General features: G+C 44.7%; 1 protein-coding gene across 3 annotated transcripts in view; it reads right to left on the bottom strand.

Moving 5' to 3' along the window:
* The window catches only part of SCAI (suppressor of cancer cell invasion), an 83,527-nt gene that overhangs the window by 36,776 nt on the left and 31,777 nt on the right, over nt 1-14,974 (bottom strand). For all 3 annotated transcript variants that reach the window (XM_082207693.1, XM_082207692.1, XM_082207694.1), the window contains one exon: nt 4,657-4,788. In XM_082207693.1, coding sequence (XP_082063819.1) covers nt 4,657-4,788 — 132 coding nt within the window. The remainder of the gene's footprint in view (nt 1-4,656; nt 4,789-14,974) is intronic.

The raw sequence follows: 14,974 nt of genomic DNA, 5'->3' as shown, positions 1-14,974 counted from the left end.
CAGCCAGACCCCTGGGGGTTTGCCAGTAGTTTCTCCATGACCATCTCTTTCAGTTCTAGAACCTAGTTCTTTAAGCAGTGTCAGAATGAAAGATTGAATCGTTTTATTTCGGTCACTGACCAGAGTGAAGCAGTGTCAGAAATGTGCTGGATTGGTATGGCTCCCCTTAATCACATGCACAGCCCAACAAGACAACATGAACCCACCGACAGCATACAATTCAATATGGCTAACTTAATCCAACAACACGCCCCCCTTCACACAAGCACAAACAAATCCCACTGCAGCCAGCCAACCAAAGACCATCAACCACACCCTAGGCCACCCCAACCTCTCTCACCACCAAGGAAACATAAGAAGAATAGAAAGAGAACCTACCCAAGTGACGCTGACACAAAACCTGTACACATACACTAAGTAAAAGAACAAAAGCTTTACCACCACCCCCTCTCTCCCGCCCACCCCTCTTTTCTTTCCAACCCTATACTGCATCTAACACTAATGTCTCACAACACATGTAACTGGTAGAAAACACAACCTGAAAAAAGAGACAGCGCATGTGCTTTTGTAAACAAGGAAAATCTTTTAATAAAAATTGTTTAAAAAAGAAAAAAGCACGGGCAAGATTTATTTCGCTCCAAATTTTTGGTCTAACACTAAAAGCAAACAGCCAGTCCAGAGCAGGCTGGATATTGACTGACATTCACCATCCAATCCCCACCACTCGCCACTGTAAACAGATACTGCTGTTGTGGTCGGTTGGTGCTCTGTACCTCCCCTTCCTGCTCTTACACTCACTATTATCCTGGGAGACGGTAACTCAGGTAACTGCTGCTTACCCACAGGCACCAGCGAGTGAACCTGAGCCAAGAGCAGCAAACACCAAGTGATCCCCAAAGGCCTGCAGGCACCAAGCCCAGGCTCTCTGTAGAGCCAGTCAAACACAGTACCGTTTGCTCCAGTTTTCATTTCTGGAGAAATGTATTGGCTCGTGTTTTTCTGAGCCAAAAGATACAGCCAGAATTCTGCAGCAGCGCACCCTCCCCTTTCCACCTCTCACTTGCAGGCAGGTTGCTTTACCAGACAGTGTGCATGCATGATTAGAGGACACACACACATGCAGCAAAGACTATAAATGCCTGCACTCAAGAGCTCTTCTACAAGAAGCAGTTTTGTGTGCACAGCTGAATGAAGTGGCAATGAGGCCGCAGCATGGACTGTACCACTGTGAGGGGAGGAAGGGAGATCACATTACAACAAAGCAAAAAGCAAAGCAAAGCATAACAAGACAAAAAAACCTAACTCCTTCGAGTAGAGAAGTAGCTTGAAGCAGGCAAGGCAAGAACCTTTGTCTCTGATGTGGGACTTCAATAACATGTATTTACAAAGAAAATCATGTAGTGGAACATTCAATAACGTGAACCTGCTTCTGAAGCCTGACATCAGGAGCTGAGACCCAGTTACGGAACTCAGTTCCAAGTGGTATCAAGGCAAAGCCCATCTCTAGTCTCTTTCAAATGGGTCTTACAAGATGTTTTTCTTTGCTGTGGCCTTTGGGGGTTAGTTTGATTGCAGTTTGAAATGGGCTATCTTGCCTTATATATTTTGGGGTGTGACTGGTTACAGTGGTGCCTCGCAAGACAAAAATAATCCGTTCCGCGAGTCTCTTCGTCTAGCGGTTTTTTCGTCTTGCGAAGCAACCCTATTAGGGGATTAGTGGATTAGCGCTATTAGCGGTTTAGCAGCTATTAAAGGCTTAGCGGCTAAAAGGCTATTAGCGGCATAGCGGCTTAGAAAAAGGGGGGGAGCGAAAAAAATCGCAAGACTCGCAAGACATTTTCGTCTTGCGAAGCAAGCCCATAGGGAAATTCGTCTTGTGAAGCGCATCGAAAAACCCTTTCGTCTAGCGGGTTTTCGTCTTGCGAGGCATTCGTCTTGCGGGGCACCACTGTATTTTATGTGTTTTCAATATTTCATTTCTGTGAATGTGATTATAAACCATACTGAGAGTCAGTCTTCTCTGAAAAGTGGTATAAAGTCTTAAATACATGCTTACCAGTGGAGCCTCATTCATTTGGGCTAATAGGGGGCACTGCCCCACTAACCTCAGTCCACCCTCAGCTAGCCCCCAACTACCTACCTTCTGGCTCACAACCAGTCAAGGAGGAGAACCTCCCTGCCGTATTCATCCTCCTTGGCCTCAGGGATGCCCTTGTGGAACTCAGCAGGCAGGAGGCTTGGAGCAGAACTACAAGTGGTTGGCCCTAGCTCCATCTATTTTTGGCTCTGGCTCCATCTACTGTTGAGCTCCCAGTCTTTCACTCTATCAGTCCCAATGGGCATCAGTCATCACTGATGTTTACATAAATACTTAACAGCTCAAGATTCCACCACCTCATTCTGCTGCCATGTGTTCATTCAGGTTATGCAGGATGAGAAGGTAGTTTTGGGTCATACCACTTCAGACAGAAGGGAAATGCATATGGAAAAGTAGGGTATAAGCTTAACTGTGAAAAGATGCAGTTCACCACCTCCACCATTTCACTATACCAAGCTCTCAGGCAGCTTCCAGGGGGGCTTGCTAAAGAGCCTTGGCTCCTTTCTCCCAGAATAGACCCTTCTTTCTACCTTCCACTCGGTGGAGCTTGACAGTGTCAAAAACAACAACCGCTGCCTATAGGAGGCTGCTTCACATAAGAGATGCCTCTGGCACAAAGGGAGGAATTTAACATTTGAGCCACAAAAAAATAAAACAATTGCCAGAGTCACCTTGGCTAAAAGAGGGAAGGGGAAAAGCAGATTCAGTATGACATAAAAGAGTTTAAATGAAAGGATTCGTGGATGCACACCTCTTAGATGCCTGCCAATGAAGCAGCATCAGGGCTGATCACTATCTTGCTTTTCATTAATTTGGTTTTTTTCAGCTTGCCATTGAAGTTATAGCAACAGGTAGTGGGCTTTGAAGCACTGCCCCTCTCCTTACTTGCACAGCTCTTTGTGAATATTAGCTCTAAAGCAGGAAGGTACAGGATCATCATACTGGAGCAAGCAACTGGTCAAGGCTGCGGAGGCAGTTTATGGGAGACAAATTCTTGCTGTGTGTGCCCATTTTGAGCATACCACATGTACCAAAGTTTGAGGTATGTTCAGCACTTTACAAATTCCACTTGCATCTAATTATAACCAAGGATCAGTCTTTAACACATAGGACCATAGGCAATCCAGGATTTTTGGGAGACTCACAGTGGGAAGACCTGGATTCAGATCATTGGCTAAAGCTCACTGGGTAATAGAGATCAGAGAATTCCGATGAAAACAGAAGCAGCAGCAGAAATTGTTAATGTTCACTTATTCATCCCATTTCAGGGATTGATATAAATCCAGCAAATATGATTGGCATTTGCTGTTGTCGCTGCTTTCAGTCTGCAAATGATACGTAACAGACTGCATTCCCGCCTCCACCACCATTTGCGTTGTTTCCTTTGCATTAAAATGAATGGGGTGGAATAACATAATGACAATATAATTTACATAACTATTTAAGCAAGTTACATAATTTTGCCACAGCAGACAGCGAGACAAATAACTATTTTTGATAGAAAATAAACTGCAGCAGAACAGAAACAGTGCGTCATGCAATGACTACAGGGCAGAATGGAAAACAATGCCTTCCTACATGCCAACTGGGCCATTCTCCATGTCTGTCTCTGAAACAGGTTAGGCTGAGAGGGAAAGAAAGTCAGTTGGGTGGATAAAATGGGGTTGGAAGAAACAATCATGAATACCACTCTGAGATCCTTAAGGGAAGGATAAAAATGTGAATAAAATAGAAGTGTCCCCCTAAGGAGGAAGAACACAGTCACCAAGATTTTGCAATTGTATAGCAGACACGATATCTAAAGGACAATCTGACAGCTCTGGCAGAATCCTCGAGTTTGGGCGGTCGCTGTTTCTAAAGCCACAAACACACAGCCTCTGACTAAAATGATGTTCCAAAGAAATAACTTCTAGCTCTTTAAAGAAAAAAGAAAAGCCTGAAGACCAATTGTTTTCTTCCACATTTTAAAGTTGAGTTTCTTCACACACAAACCCATCTGGCTTCACTTGGTAATCCCTGCTCTTTTTCCTGCAATGGACACAGTCACTGTCCAGTCTCCTGTTTCATCTCCCCAAATCCTTCTGCTCATTTATGCTATGAGTACATCAGCTATGTACTCATTTCCCAAGGAAAAACATTATATTCTGCATGAAGGCAACCCAATGCTCCACACCAAGAATCCTGTATACTGTACACACTTCAGGAAACTGAGGGTGTTCGGGTGATCTCTTATTTTGAATCACATACTGTATTATATCCTTGTGGTAGCTGCCAAGCACTTGAGAACTTCCAGATAAAGCTTCAGAAGCCAGAGGGGTGGATCCAGGAAGGTTTCTGGAGTTGGAGTGGAGATTCAGCATACTGCAGAGCTCTGTGTTATTAGCAAAACTAGAATTGTGCAAAACACGAGGAATGCAAAATCTGCATAATTAATACAGTTTGTAGATTTAAACTTTTCCCAGTAAGGAATCTAGATTGCCAGATTCCAGAATTTTTGAGTTGTTGGTTTCTCCCCCAGCTCAAGCCCTACCTATACAAAACACCTGAAACTGACTGACCTTAAGCCATTGAAGAGCTGTTTGGATTTATCCAGCAGATAACAGAAGTCTGTGACAGTTTTCCTCTCTCCCTGAGGGATGTCATCCTCCATGCCGCCTGTCGACATGGCTTCTTTCAGGGCAAACTCAGTCCTAGAAAGGGGATACAGGCAAAAATCTAGATTAGCCATGGGTGGCAGGAAGGTCAGAATGAAAATGCTGCAGGTTATGGCACATACAGTGTCATAAGAATGAAAAGGGGGAAACACACACACATGCAAACACACATCACCCTTCCCATGGAGGCCTACTAAAATCCACAAGGAGAGAGAGTCTCAGCAAGTGACTGTCATTTGCTGTTTCTTTGCTCCATTCATTACTGAATTGCATACATCAAGGGAGCCTATTAAAGTTGTGGGTTATTGTTGTTTAAAAAAGATCCCTATGCCTGTTCAATTAAGTCTCTCTAGCTTTGTCCGCTGGTAGAGCTGTAGGTTTACCCCACAGCAGGAATTTAAGAACAGCCCTCCTAGATCAGGCCAATGACCCATCTAGTCCAGCATCCTGTTCTTGAGGTGGCCAACCTGAAGCCTGTAGGAAACCTTGAGCACAACAGTACTCTCCCCTCCTGCAGTTTCCAGCAACTTATGAGTAAGTGTAGATGTGTGGGTGTAACACCCCCCACACACACATATAAAAGTTTTTCATGGTACAATAAGATAATGGCTACAAAAACTAGAAAAAGAACAGGTAGAATATGGAGTCCTCTCCTAGAGGCAATTCTCAGCCCCCACCACCTACAGAGGGTAGCAGTCCCTCCCAGATCTCACCTGGGATCCTTCTTTTCTCCTCCCAGCCTCTCACGCTGGGAGACCAACATTACCCTGTCTCCAACCCAGAGCCCTCCATCAACCATCTACCACCCCCATGAGCACACAATCCCCGAAACTTAACAAAGGTCCAAACATAGGGCTCCAAAAGGAAAAAGGAAACAGAAGAAAAAAAGGAAAGAGGGAGAAAAAAGACAAAAGAAAAAGAAATATTAGAGATAGATTAAGAGGGCTTCTGATTTTTTGTCTGCTGGTTACATGTCCATGTTAAAATCCCTCCACTATGTGATCCCTCCAATATGTGAGTACATATTGGAATAGTATTCCGTATTTCCTCATTCTATATACTTTAATTCAAGCCCATTTCCTTATGTTCAAATTCTGTTTCCTGTTGTATTTATGATAGAATCCCAATCTCCTCCTCTAGGACCTCCCATTTTCGTTTTTCCAAGTCTTTTTCTAGAGGGAGTACTGTGAATTTAATAGTATCATTCTCTGATTTTACCCCAAATCGTATGCAGAGTACTTTGCTAGAAATGAAGAGAGACCAGGACTGAAGTTTTCCCAAAGCCTTTTCCCCCACTCTCAGCTCCATCAATGCCATATCCAGTTAATTTTCCATCACTGCATTTATTACTCCTCTCCTTCTTCTCAAAACCCTTGAATGGAGGGCATTTTCACTTCACCATCCAGCAACTGGTAAGTTACATGAGCAAGGGGGAGAACGGGGAGGAAGAGAGGAAAAATCGAATTTGCTTGATGCAGCTTCTAAACACCAGCTTGCCATACTGCAAGTGGCTTCCCAAACACTTGATAGCTGAGGCAAAAAAAGATTAAAAGGCACCCAAGAACATGCACACATCACTTTCTACCTCTCAGCTGTGCAATCAATTGCTAGCATATCTGTTCTTTACAACAGCTCCATCCTGCAGTATGTCACACAGTGCTAATGAATACTAAAAGGGGAAATTAAGAAAAGTAAAGTCAAGACCACAAGATACCTTCAATTAGGGCTGTTAAACTTGCAGCCCTGCAGGTGTTACTGAACTCAAACTCCCAGCAGCCCAAGCCACCAAAGCCAATGGTCCAGATTACAGGGGTAGGCAGCCTAAGGCCGGTGGGCCGGATGCGGCCCAATCACCTTCTCAATCCGGCCCACGGACGGTCCGGGAATCAGCATGTTTTTACATGAGGAGAATGAGTCCCTTTATTTAAAATGCATCTCTGGGTTATTTGTGGGGCCCACCTGGTGTTTTTACTTGAGTAGAATGTGTGCTTTTATTTAAAATGCATCTCTGGGTTATTTGTGGGGCATAGGAATTCGTTCATTTCTCCCCGCCCCTAAATATAGTCCGGCTCACCACATGGTCTGAGGGATGGTGGACCGGTCCACGGCCGAAAAAGGTTGCTGACCCCTGGTCCAAAATGATGAGAGTTGCCGTCTGACTGTGCTTGGAAGACTACATACAGGTTCCCCACCCCTGCCTTTGATTGACAGGTTTTTCCTCATCAGCAGACCTCCTCTGCCAGCCTTACCCTGTCTGGATCCAGCCATACTTTTCAACATGTGCCAATAACTAGCAGGAGAAGTCACCAACAGGTAAAATGGAAAGCAGGTGAATTAAAGGATCAAGGGTGCTGGTTACACGAATGCAACTGCTGCAAAGATTTGCTTCAGACGTGAAAGGGTGTCGGCCAGTCATCTCTTGCAGGTTTTTGCTTAATTATGCTCCAGGAGCCCCCAAATAATTACTGCTTGAAATAATGAGGTTTGCTAATGAGGTGTTGAAAAGCTCTGGTTTCAGTGTAAAAGTGATTGCTGATTTCTTCGTGCCAAAAGCTGTGCTTAACACACACACACACAGGTTATGAACAGAATAATGATTTGTTCATTAAAAACCCCCCAAACCAAATCATTTATATTTTCCAACTCATCTCCCACCCTTAGTATTTCACCTCTTGAAAAATATTCAAATTCACACTACTAACTGGAGTTCCATGCCCACTTTACTGACAAACATGGCGCTGCTCGACCACCCCCACAAAAAAACCCCTACCCTGTCACACTGAATATATTCTAATGTGTGGTGATGGGCTTCTTCAGGCCATGCAGTCTACCAAGTGCTGATTTAGATGGGAAATAATTCCATGACCAAGGGGACTGATGGGAGGCTTGGCAAGAGCGACTGGGAGACACAGTTAATGCTGATTATTTTAATGTGGGGCAAGATTTATTTTGAATGGGATGTGCATGCATAAGCAAAGGGATATAGGTGTGACCTGTGAAAAACACAGGGAAGTCATTTTGGGCCTCAATGATAGTTGAGAGCAAGAAATGGTGGCAGGTACTATTTTTTTAAAGAGCAAAGCAAAATGAAAAGAGAAGGCTTTTTAACCCTGTGAGGAGGTTATGTGGAAACAGTGCCTTGGCCACTCATAGTGAGGATCACAGACAAAGCAGGTTTGAAAACAGGTTTCCCATGTCACTTTCCCAACCTGTAGTCACTGTTACTATATATCTATCACCCACCTTTTCCTTCAGGGAGCTGAAAGCAATGTACAGTGGTACCTCGCAAGACGAATGCCTCGCAAGACGGAAAACTCGCAAGACGAAAGGGTTTTTTGTTTTTTGAGCTGCTTCGCAAGACGATTTTCCCTATGGGCTTGCTTCGCAAGACGGAAATGTCTTGCAAGTTTGTTTCCTTTTTCTTAACACCGTTAATACAGTTGTGACTTGACTTCGAGGAGCAACTCATAGCACGCGGTGTGGCAGCCTTTTTTGAGGTTTTTGAAGACTTTGGTGATTTTTGAAGCTTTTCCAAAACTTTTCCGACACCGTGCTTCGCAAGACGAAAAAAATCGCAAGACAACAAAACTCGCGGAACGAATTAGTTTCGTCTTGCGAGGCACCACTGTACGTGCTTATCATCCTCCTCATTTAAGCCGCACAACAACCCTGTGAAGTAGGTTAGGCTAAAAGCCTGTGAATGGCCTAGGGTCACTCAATCAGCTTCACGGCCAAGTGGGGCTTTGAACCCTTGTCTCCCAGGTTCCAGTCCATGAGTAGGCAAACTAAGGCCCAAGGACCAGATCCAGCCCAATCGCCTTCTCAATCCGGCCTGCGGACAGTCTGGGAATAAGTGTGTTCTTACATGATTAGAATGTGCCCTTTTATTTAAAATGCATCTCTGAGTTATTTGTGGGGCATAGGAATTCGTTCATCCCCCCCCAAAAAATATATATATTCCAGCCCCCCACAATCTCTGAGGGACAGTGGACCGGCCCCCTGCTGAAAAAGTTTGCTCACCCCTGTTCTAGTCTGACACACTAACCACTGAATCTCAGTGTGTCTCTACATAGGGTTGTGCTAGAGGCAAGCTATGACTCTTGTGGTGGCAGGAGTTAGGCAGGCATTTGCATAGCAAATAAACAATAATAGGGGCAGGAAAAGTGTTATGGTTTATTTATACACGTTTGCCTCCCTCCCCCTCCCTCCAAAGTGTGTGGAGTTGGACATTTTCCCAGGTAAGTGCAGAAGTGTTAATCGGGAGGCGGGTTTAATTTCTCTTGTGTAATGGGAACAGTATTTCTCCACAGTCCTCAAACATATGACACACTATACACCTGCCACTCATCTTCTCACTTGAGGTAACATCAGAATACAACATCACATCTTCTATGTTTAAGTCAGCAGCTGCTGTATTATTCAAAGCAGCAGGGCAAATCGCCTAAAAGTCATCAGGTCACATCACAGTGGTAGAACATCTGATTTGCATCCAGAAGGGACCAGGTTCAATCCCCAATGGCACATCTTTGCTGGGCTGCGAGAGATCTCCTGCCTGAAACCCAAGAGCTGCTACCAGTCAGAGTAGGCAACACTGAGCTAGATGAACAAACAGCCCAACTCTGTATGAGGCAGCTTCCTATATTCTTAACAATGAGGACTAGAATGCTGCTGGAGACAGTATGTTTCTGTTTATTAGTGCTTGGAAATGGAAGGAGGGAGGAGTGTTATTGCAGTCAAGTCCTGCTTTCAGGCTTCTTGTTGGGGCATCTGGCTTCTCACTGTGAGAACAGGATGCTGGCCTAGATGGGCCACTGGATTGATCCAGCGGGGCTCTTCTGATGCTCATCTGCTCAGTCATCACCAGAAACACAGTCCTCACTTTTGAGACTGAAAATCAGCCCATTAGGTGGAGTGGGGGTGGAGGTGGGAAGGGGGGGGGGAGGAGAGAAGTTCCTTCCTTCCTTCCTTCCTTCCTTCCTTCCTTCCTTCCTTGAAATTATCTCTGGAAAATGTTAATACCACTGTATTCGCATTAAAAAGAGCAGAACATGTTGCTGTAGTTCTATCCCCAGAACCTTTACATGACGTGTACAAAAAAAAGAGAGTAAAAGACTAGGTGGAAAACACCAAGATTGAATTTACTTAAATAGGCAAGTAAACAAGATGGTGTGAACAAGCCAATGGAAGCAGAAACAGATGGAGAAATGGCAAGGCAGACCCAACAGAGAGGGGGGTGGGAATGAGAAAACTGAGAAAATGCCAGTTTCCCTGCCTCTGACAGAAAAGCAAACTGGGAAGGGTGGGGAGAGAGGGAGGGGAGAGAGAGAGAGAGAGAGAGAGAGAGAGAGAGAGAGAGAGAAGGACAGAGAAACAGATATACAAAGCAGGCTAAAAATATCCAGACGCAGAACGAAAATGGGGCAACTGGAAAGAAAAGGCAGCGGAGGGGGAATGGAAGAGGATGAAACCCCAAAAGGAACAGTGGAACTATTCTGCAGAGAGGTTGTTTCTCAAGGCGTTTTAACAAGTGACACACCCAGGGTTGCATATGTGTGTGACTCTTAAAAAACATGCTTAGCACAAATTTTGTATAAAATTGAATTCTGCAATCAGTACACACACACACCCAGAGAGAGAGAGTTTCATTACTATCATTCTGTCTAACAACACTTCAGGCAAGCTTGCTCTGGATCAGGGTAGTCCAGTGTGCTTTTTGGGTGGCCCTCGGAATCATCTGATACCCCCCTGCCCTTACATTGGGTAAGCTGGGGTTTGGGAAGGAGGTGTGAGTGCTCTGACAGGTTCCTAGATTTTGCCTACGTCTTTCACAAAGCCTAGTTAGCCAGAGCCTTGTGGCTCATCGCCAAAGCTTAGAGCCTCACTAAGCCAGCTTTGGAAAGGCAGTGTGAGGGCAGGGCGGGGCGTCAAATTTTGGCCTTGCTCCGCCATCCCCACACAAAAAGGCAGGGTGCAGCCTACGGGTTCTGTGTCGAAGTACTCTTGCAACCCACTTGGTATGAAAACTCTTCATTTTCCTGATAAGGAAGGGCAAGAAAGTGGAGACAGACATCTTCAAATCTAGCAAGTTCCAGGAAGATTAGTCCTCCAAACTTAAGCAAAAACAAGGACACAATAGAAGGCTTGTGGCAGGAGAGAGAGGTCAGAGAGCCAAATGCGTTCCCCATGCAAACTCAAGAGAGCATTTGTAGGGAAACCTCCAACCTGGTGCCTTCTGGGTGTTTTGGATCTCAGCTCCCATAAACCTCATCCAGTATGACCATGCTGGGTAAGGTTCGTAGAGGCCACCAGGTTGGGTGAAGCCTGCTGTAGAGAGCGGTGGCTGGAGGAGGGGGCTAGCACTAGGGATGCTGGATAACTTTAGCAGACACAGAAGTAAAAATTGCTGGTGTTCACTTAGCCACCCCATGTCCAGAAGAGAAAACAATGCAGTGAAGATAGAATCATGATTCACAATGAGCTTAACAAATTGGAAAACTGGACCAAAACCAACAACCTTTTCCTAAGACATTATGTTGAAGACACCAACTTAACAACTACAGATTCTGCTGTCATCAGGAGATATGCCAAGGACCAGGGAAGAACACAGTGCAATAGGGTAATAAGGGACAAGGAAGGGCCATACTTACAAATACTGGCCACCTCATAGGCACAAAGTAATTGAGAGGGGGGAACAGCATCCTTTTCACAAACCTCCCTATTAGTTTGGCACAGATATTCCCTTCCTGGTTACCCCCCACAGACCCTAATACAATGCCTCATTTCTCTACCACCTGCAACGCGTTCCTTCTGGGGATCTCAGGTTATTCACAGATTAGCAGCTGCCTTCCCAGCTACCTGCCTGCCTAATCACAGCTAAATAAGCACTTTGTGTTCTAACAAGTATTGTGTTTTTGCAGGCCACAGTTGGTTCCCCTTTACCTCAGAGGGGTAATGCTTCTGAGGAAGATGAAACGGTCAAAATCTCCACTAACAATTTGGGGAAATGAACAGAACAAAGAATCAGAGGCAAAGAAGGCTCACCCAGCTTCTGGCTTCATGCAATAAATCTAGTGCTAGAATATCCTCACAACAGAGTCCAGACCAACTGCCAGATGATGCTTGAAGAGATCAATAATTCAGCTCAGAGCACAAACTTGAATAAAATATGGAAGGGGGCTAGATAAACCCTGCCCACTTTAGGCTTGGTCACTGCACTCATTCTAAATCACCTGCAGCGCCTTCACCTGCTCCATGGTAGTGGGTGGTGTGCACATCTTGCACTGGAACCAGAATCCTGTTCAGGCTTTCCTCTCCACCAGCACCTCCTTCAGCCCCTGAACCACAGGCCTGGCCACCACTCCTGCCAACAGACAACACCATGCTGAGAGCAGTGGGAAAGGTGTGTGGCACCAAGGCAAGCTAAGGGCCGCAGCTGCCCCCCCCCCCCTGTGTATCAAACGTGGTGCTATAGAACTTGCAATGCATGTTTTAGACTAGAGTTTATTCAAAATGGGAGATTCAGGTGGTTCACCTGCGTATCTTAAGTCACTCCTACTGGACATAATACTCTGAATTCTTACAGCTAAAAAGGGACTTGAACCCAACTGTCCCCAAATCAAAGTTTCTAGCATCTGGTTGCCTCTACCTCCACCAGCCCCAAATCATTGAGGGTGGGCTGCAAAATTATGTGTCTGCCTGTTTCGGCATATTTTTAGGACCTGCCTTATTTCTGTGACAGTAAGGTGTTTAAAATGCTTTTAAATATTTTGTTTTAAATTGTGGTTAAATATTTAACTGTTGTAACCCGCCCTGGGACTATGGGGAAAAGAGCTGATATGATAAGAATGATAATGAGAATAGGTGGGGAGCGTTATCCTTCAGTCATCTGAATAAGGCACTCCTAGTTGAATTGTTTAAAATGGTGAATGACCAGGAGCTGCTTCCTCTCTCCTTCTGGCAGAGCTCTGTGAACCTGCCCCATGGAGCAAGCAATTTGCATTCTCTCCCCACTCGTCTCTCTCTGCTCCAATCACAAGGGCCATCATAAATGATGTCAGAGGTTTTTGCCCAATCCCAGTTCTCTTGCCATCCAGCAAGCCTAGTACAAGTTCCTTTACAGGGCTTGTTGGGAAATGGGGTCCAAACATGGAAAAGAAAGAAACACAGTACTGTAATGCCCATCAAACATTTTATTGGCAGGTCTTTCAAACATTTTGTTGGCGGGACCGAAGGGACCTGGGCCCCTAGGAGCTGGTGCCTATAATTCAGCTTCATCTGCCTCATTCTCTACCTGTGACCTTGGTTCTTACCTACCTACCTACCAGCCAACCAACTCATCTCCTCTTCTCTTAAGTTTCATATGATTTCTTTCTCAATTTTGCATCCTGCCCTTCCAGTTCTTTTCCTTGCTGTTCCTTCTAATAGGCTAAGACTCCCACCAAGAGCTACATCTCTCTCATACTCAAAACCCATCTCAAGGGAGGTGCACAAAAATCACACAGCAGGGCAAGTTGTTCCACAATCTCAAGGGGCCACTACGGAAAGGTCTCCTCCTTGGGAGGGACAGGTAAACAGCTTCATGTGTTAAAGGAACACTGAGCAGGACACTCAATATTACCTCAAGAGACAGGTGAGCTTACAAAGGCTTTGTCCCATTTGAAAAGCTGGGCGTGGCTTACAGATCCATGCAGTTTACTACTGAGGAACGGTCCATGCTGAAAGCACATGGCAAATGGCATGGAACCATTAACGTTCAGCCCAGAGAGCTTGGCAGGCAGAGGCTACAAAGACCCTAGTCAGACAAATGATGGCAGGAAGCATGTGGCTGGACGCTCAAAAAAATAAAAATTATCAAAAAAAACAAAAAAAAAAACAGCAGTGACAGTATCAAAAGAAACCCTGGTCATGCAAGGAAATGTGTGTGGGGGGGGAGAGAGAGAGAGAGAGAGAACAAAGCCATATTCTTCCCCATTCCTGCCCACCTCTACCGAGCAGCATTACAAGGAAAACACGTCAAGCCACCAAATTTAGTTCAGAACAAGCGCTGGCAAAGGAGGTGGTAGCCATTTAAAGGGAAATGGGGTGTGCATAAAACACCACATTTCAAAAAAAAAAAAAAAGCATCAAAAAGTAGCCAGGAGAAAAGCAGAAACTGCAGATGAGGAATCTGGGGGATGAAAGCTGGGCAGGTTATGTGATGGGTGCGAATATATACCAGCTGAGCTCTTGGAAAATATACTGCTCATTGTGCCAATACATTTTCATCAAATTATTTATTACATGAAATTTACATACTGCTTGACAAAAAAAATGCAAAGCGGTTAACAAGGAGAATAAAAAATAAAATCATTTTAAAAACAATTAAAACCAGCTATTTAAACATTCAAGGAGTAATTAAAATCAAAGATAAACGAAAAACAGGTTAAAGCACATCAACATTCTATATATCCAGATAGGTTTCCCTAGACAAAAATGTTTTCAGAAGGTGCCAAAAACAGTAATAGTGAAGGTGCCTTTCTGATGCAAATAGGCAAGGATTTCTAAATCTTTTAGTGCCATACTAAAAGATCCATTTATTACAGATGCATACTAAAAGATCCATTTATTACAGGCATTATGTTGTACCCGTAATAGTGCCAGTTCCGCAGATTGTGGTGATCGAATTGACATATATAGGGTAAGGTGATCTCAAATCTGATTCTGTAGCAAATCGACAACCAGCGCAGGTCTCTGAGCAGAGGTGTTACATGCTGACAAGTTATCATTCCTGTTGGTAATTATGCCACAGCATTTTCCATTAACTGCAGTTTGCAGATCAAGTGCAAGGGAAGCCCCACACAGAGCACACTGCCATAATCCAATACATGGGTGAGGTATAGATCTCAAATGCCTTGGCTCCCAAACAAATCAGCTCCCGAACGATCGAAACCTGGAAGTGAGTGTTCCGGTTTTTGAACAATTTTCAGAAGCTGAACGTCCAGCATGGCTTCCACAGCTTCCACTTGGCTGCAGGACACTCCTGTAGCCAATTGGAAGCCACACCTTGGTTTTCAAACAGTTCCGGGAGTCAAATGGACTCCTGGAACGCATTCTGTTCAAGAACCAAGGTACAACTGTATTCTAGGTGTGGTTTGACCAAGGCAGAATGATGTACAGTGGTACCTCAGGTTAAGTACTTAATACGTTCCAGAGGTCCGTTCTTAACATGAAACTGCTCTTAACC

The sequence above is a fragment of the Podarcis vaucheri genome (assembly GCF_965113315.1).
Source record: "Podarcis vaucheri genome assembly, chromosome: Z".
NCBI lineage: Eukaryota > Metazoa > Chordata > Lepidosauria > Squamata > Lacertidae > Podarcis > Podarcis vaucheri.
The sequence above is the reverse complement of the archived record's forward strand: the minus strand, read 5'-3'. Positions and strand labels throughout refer to the sequence as shown.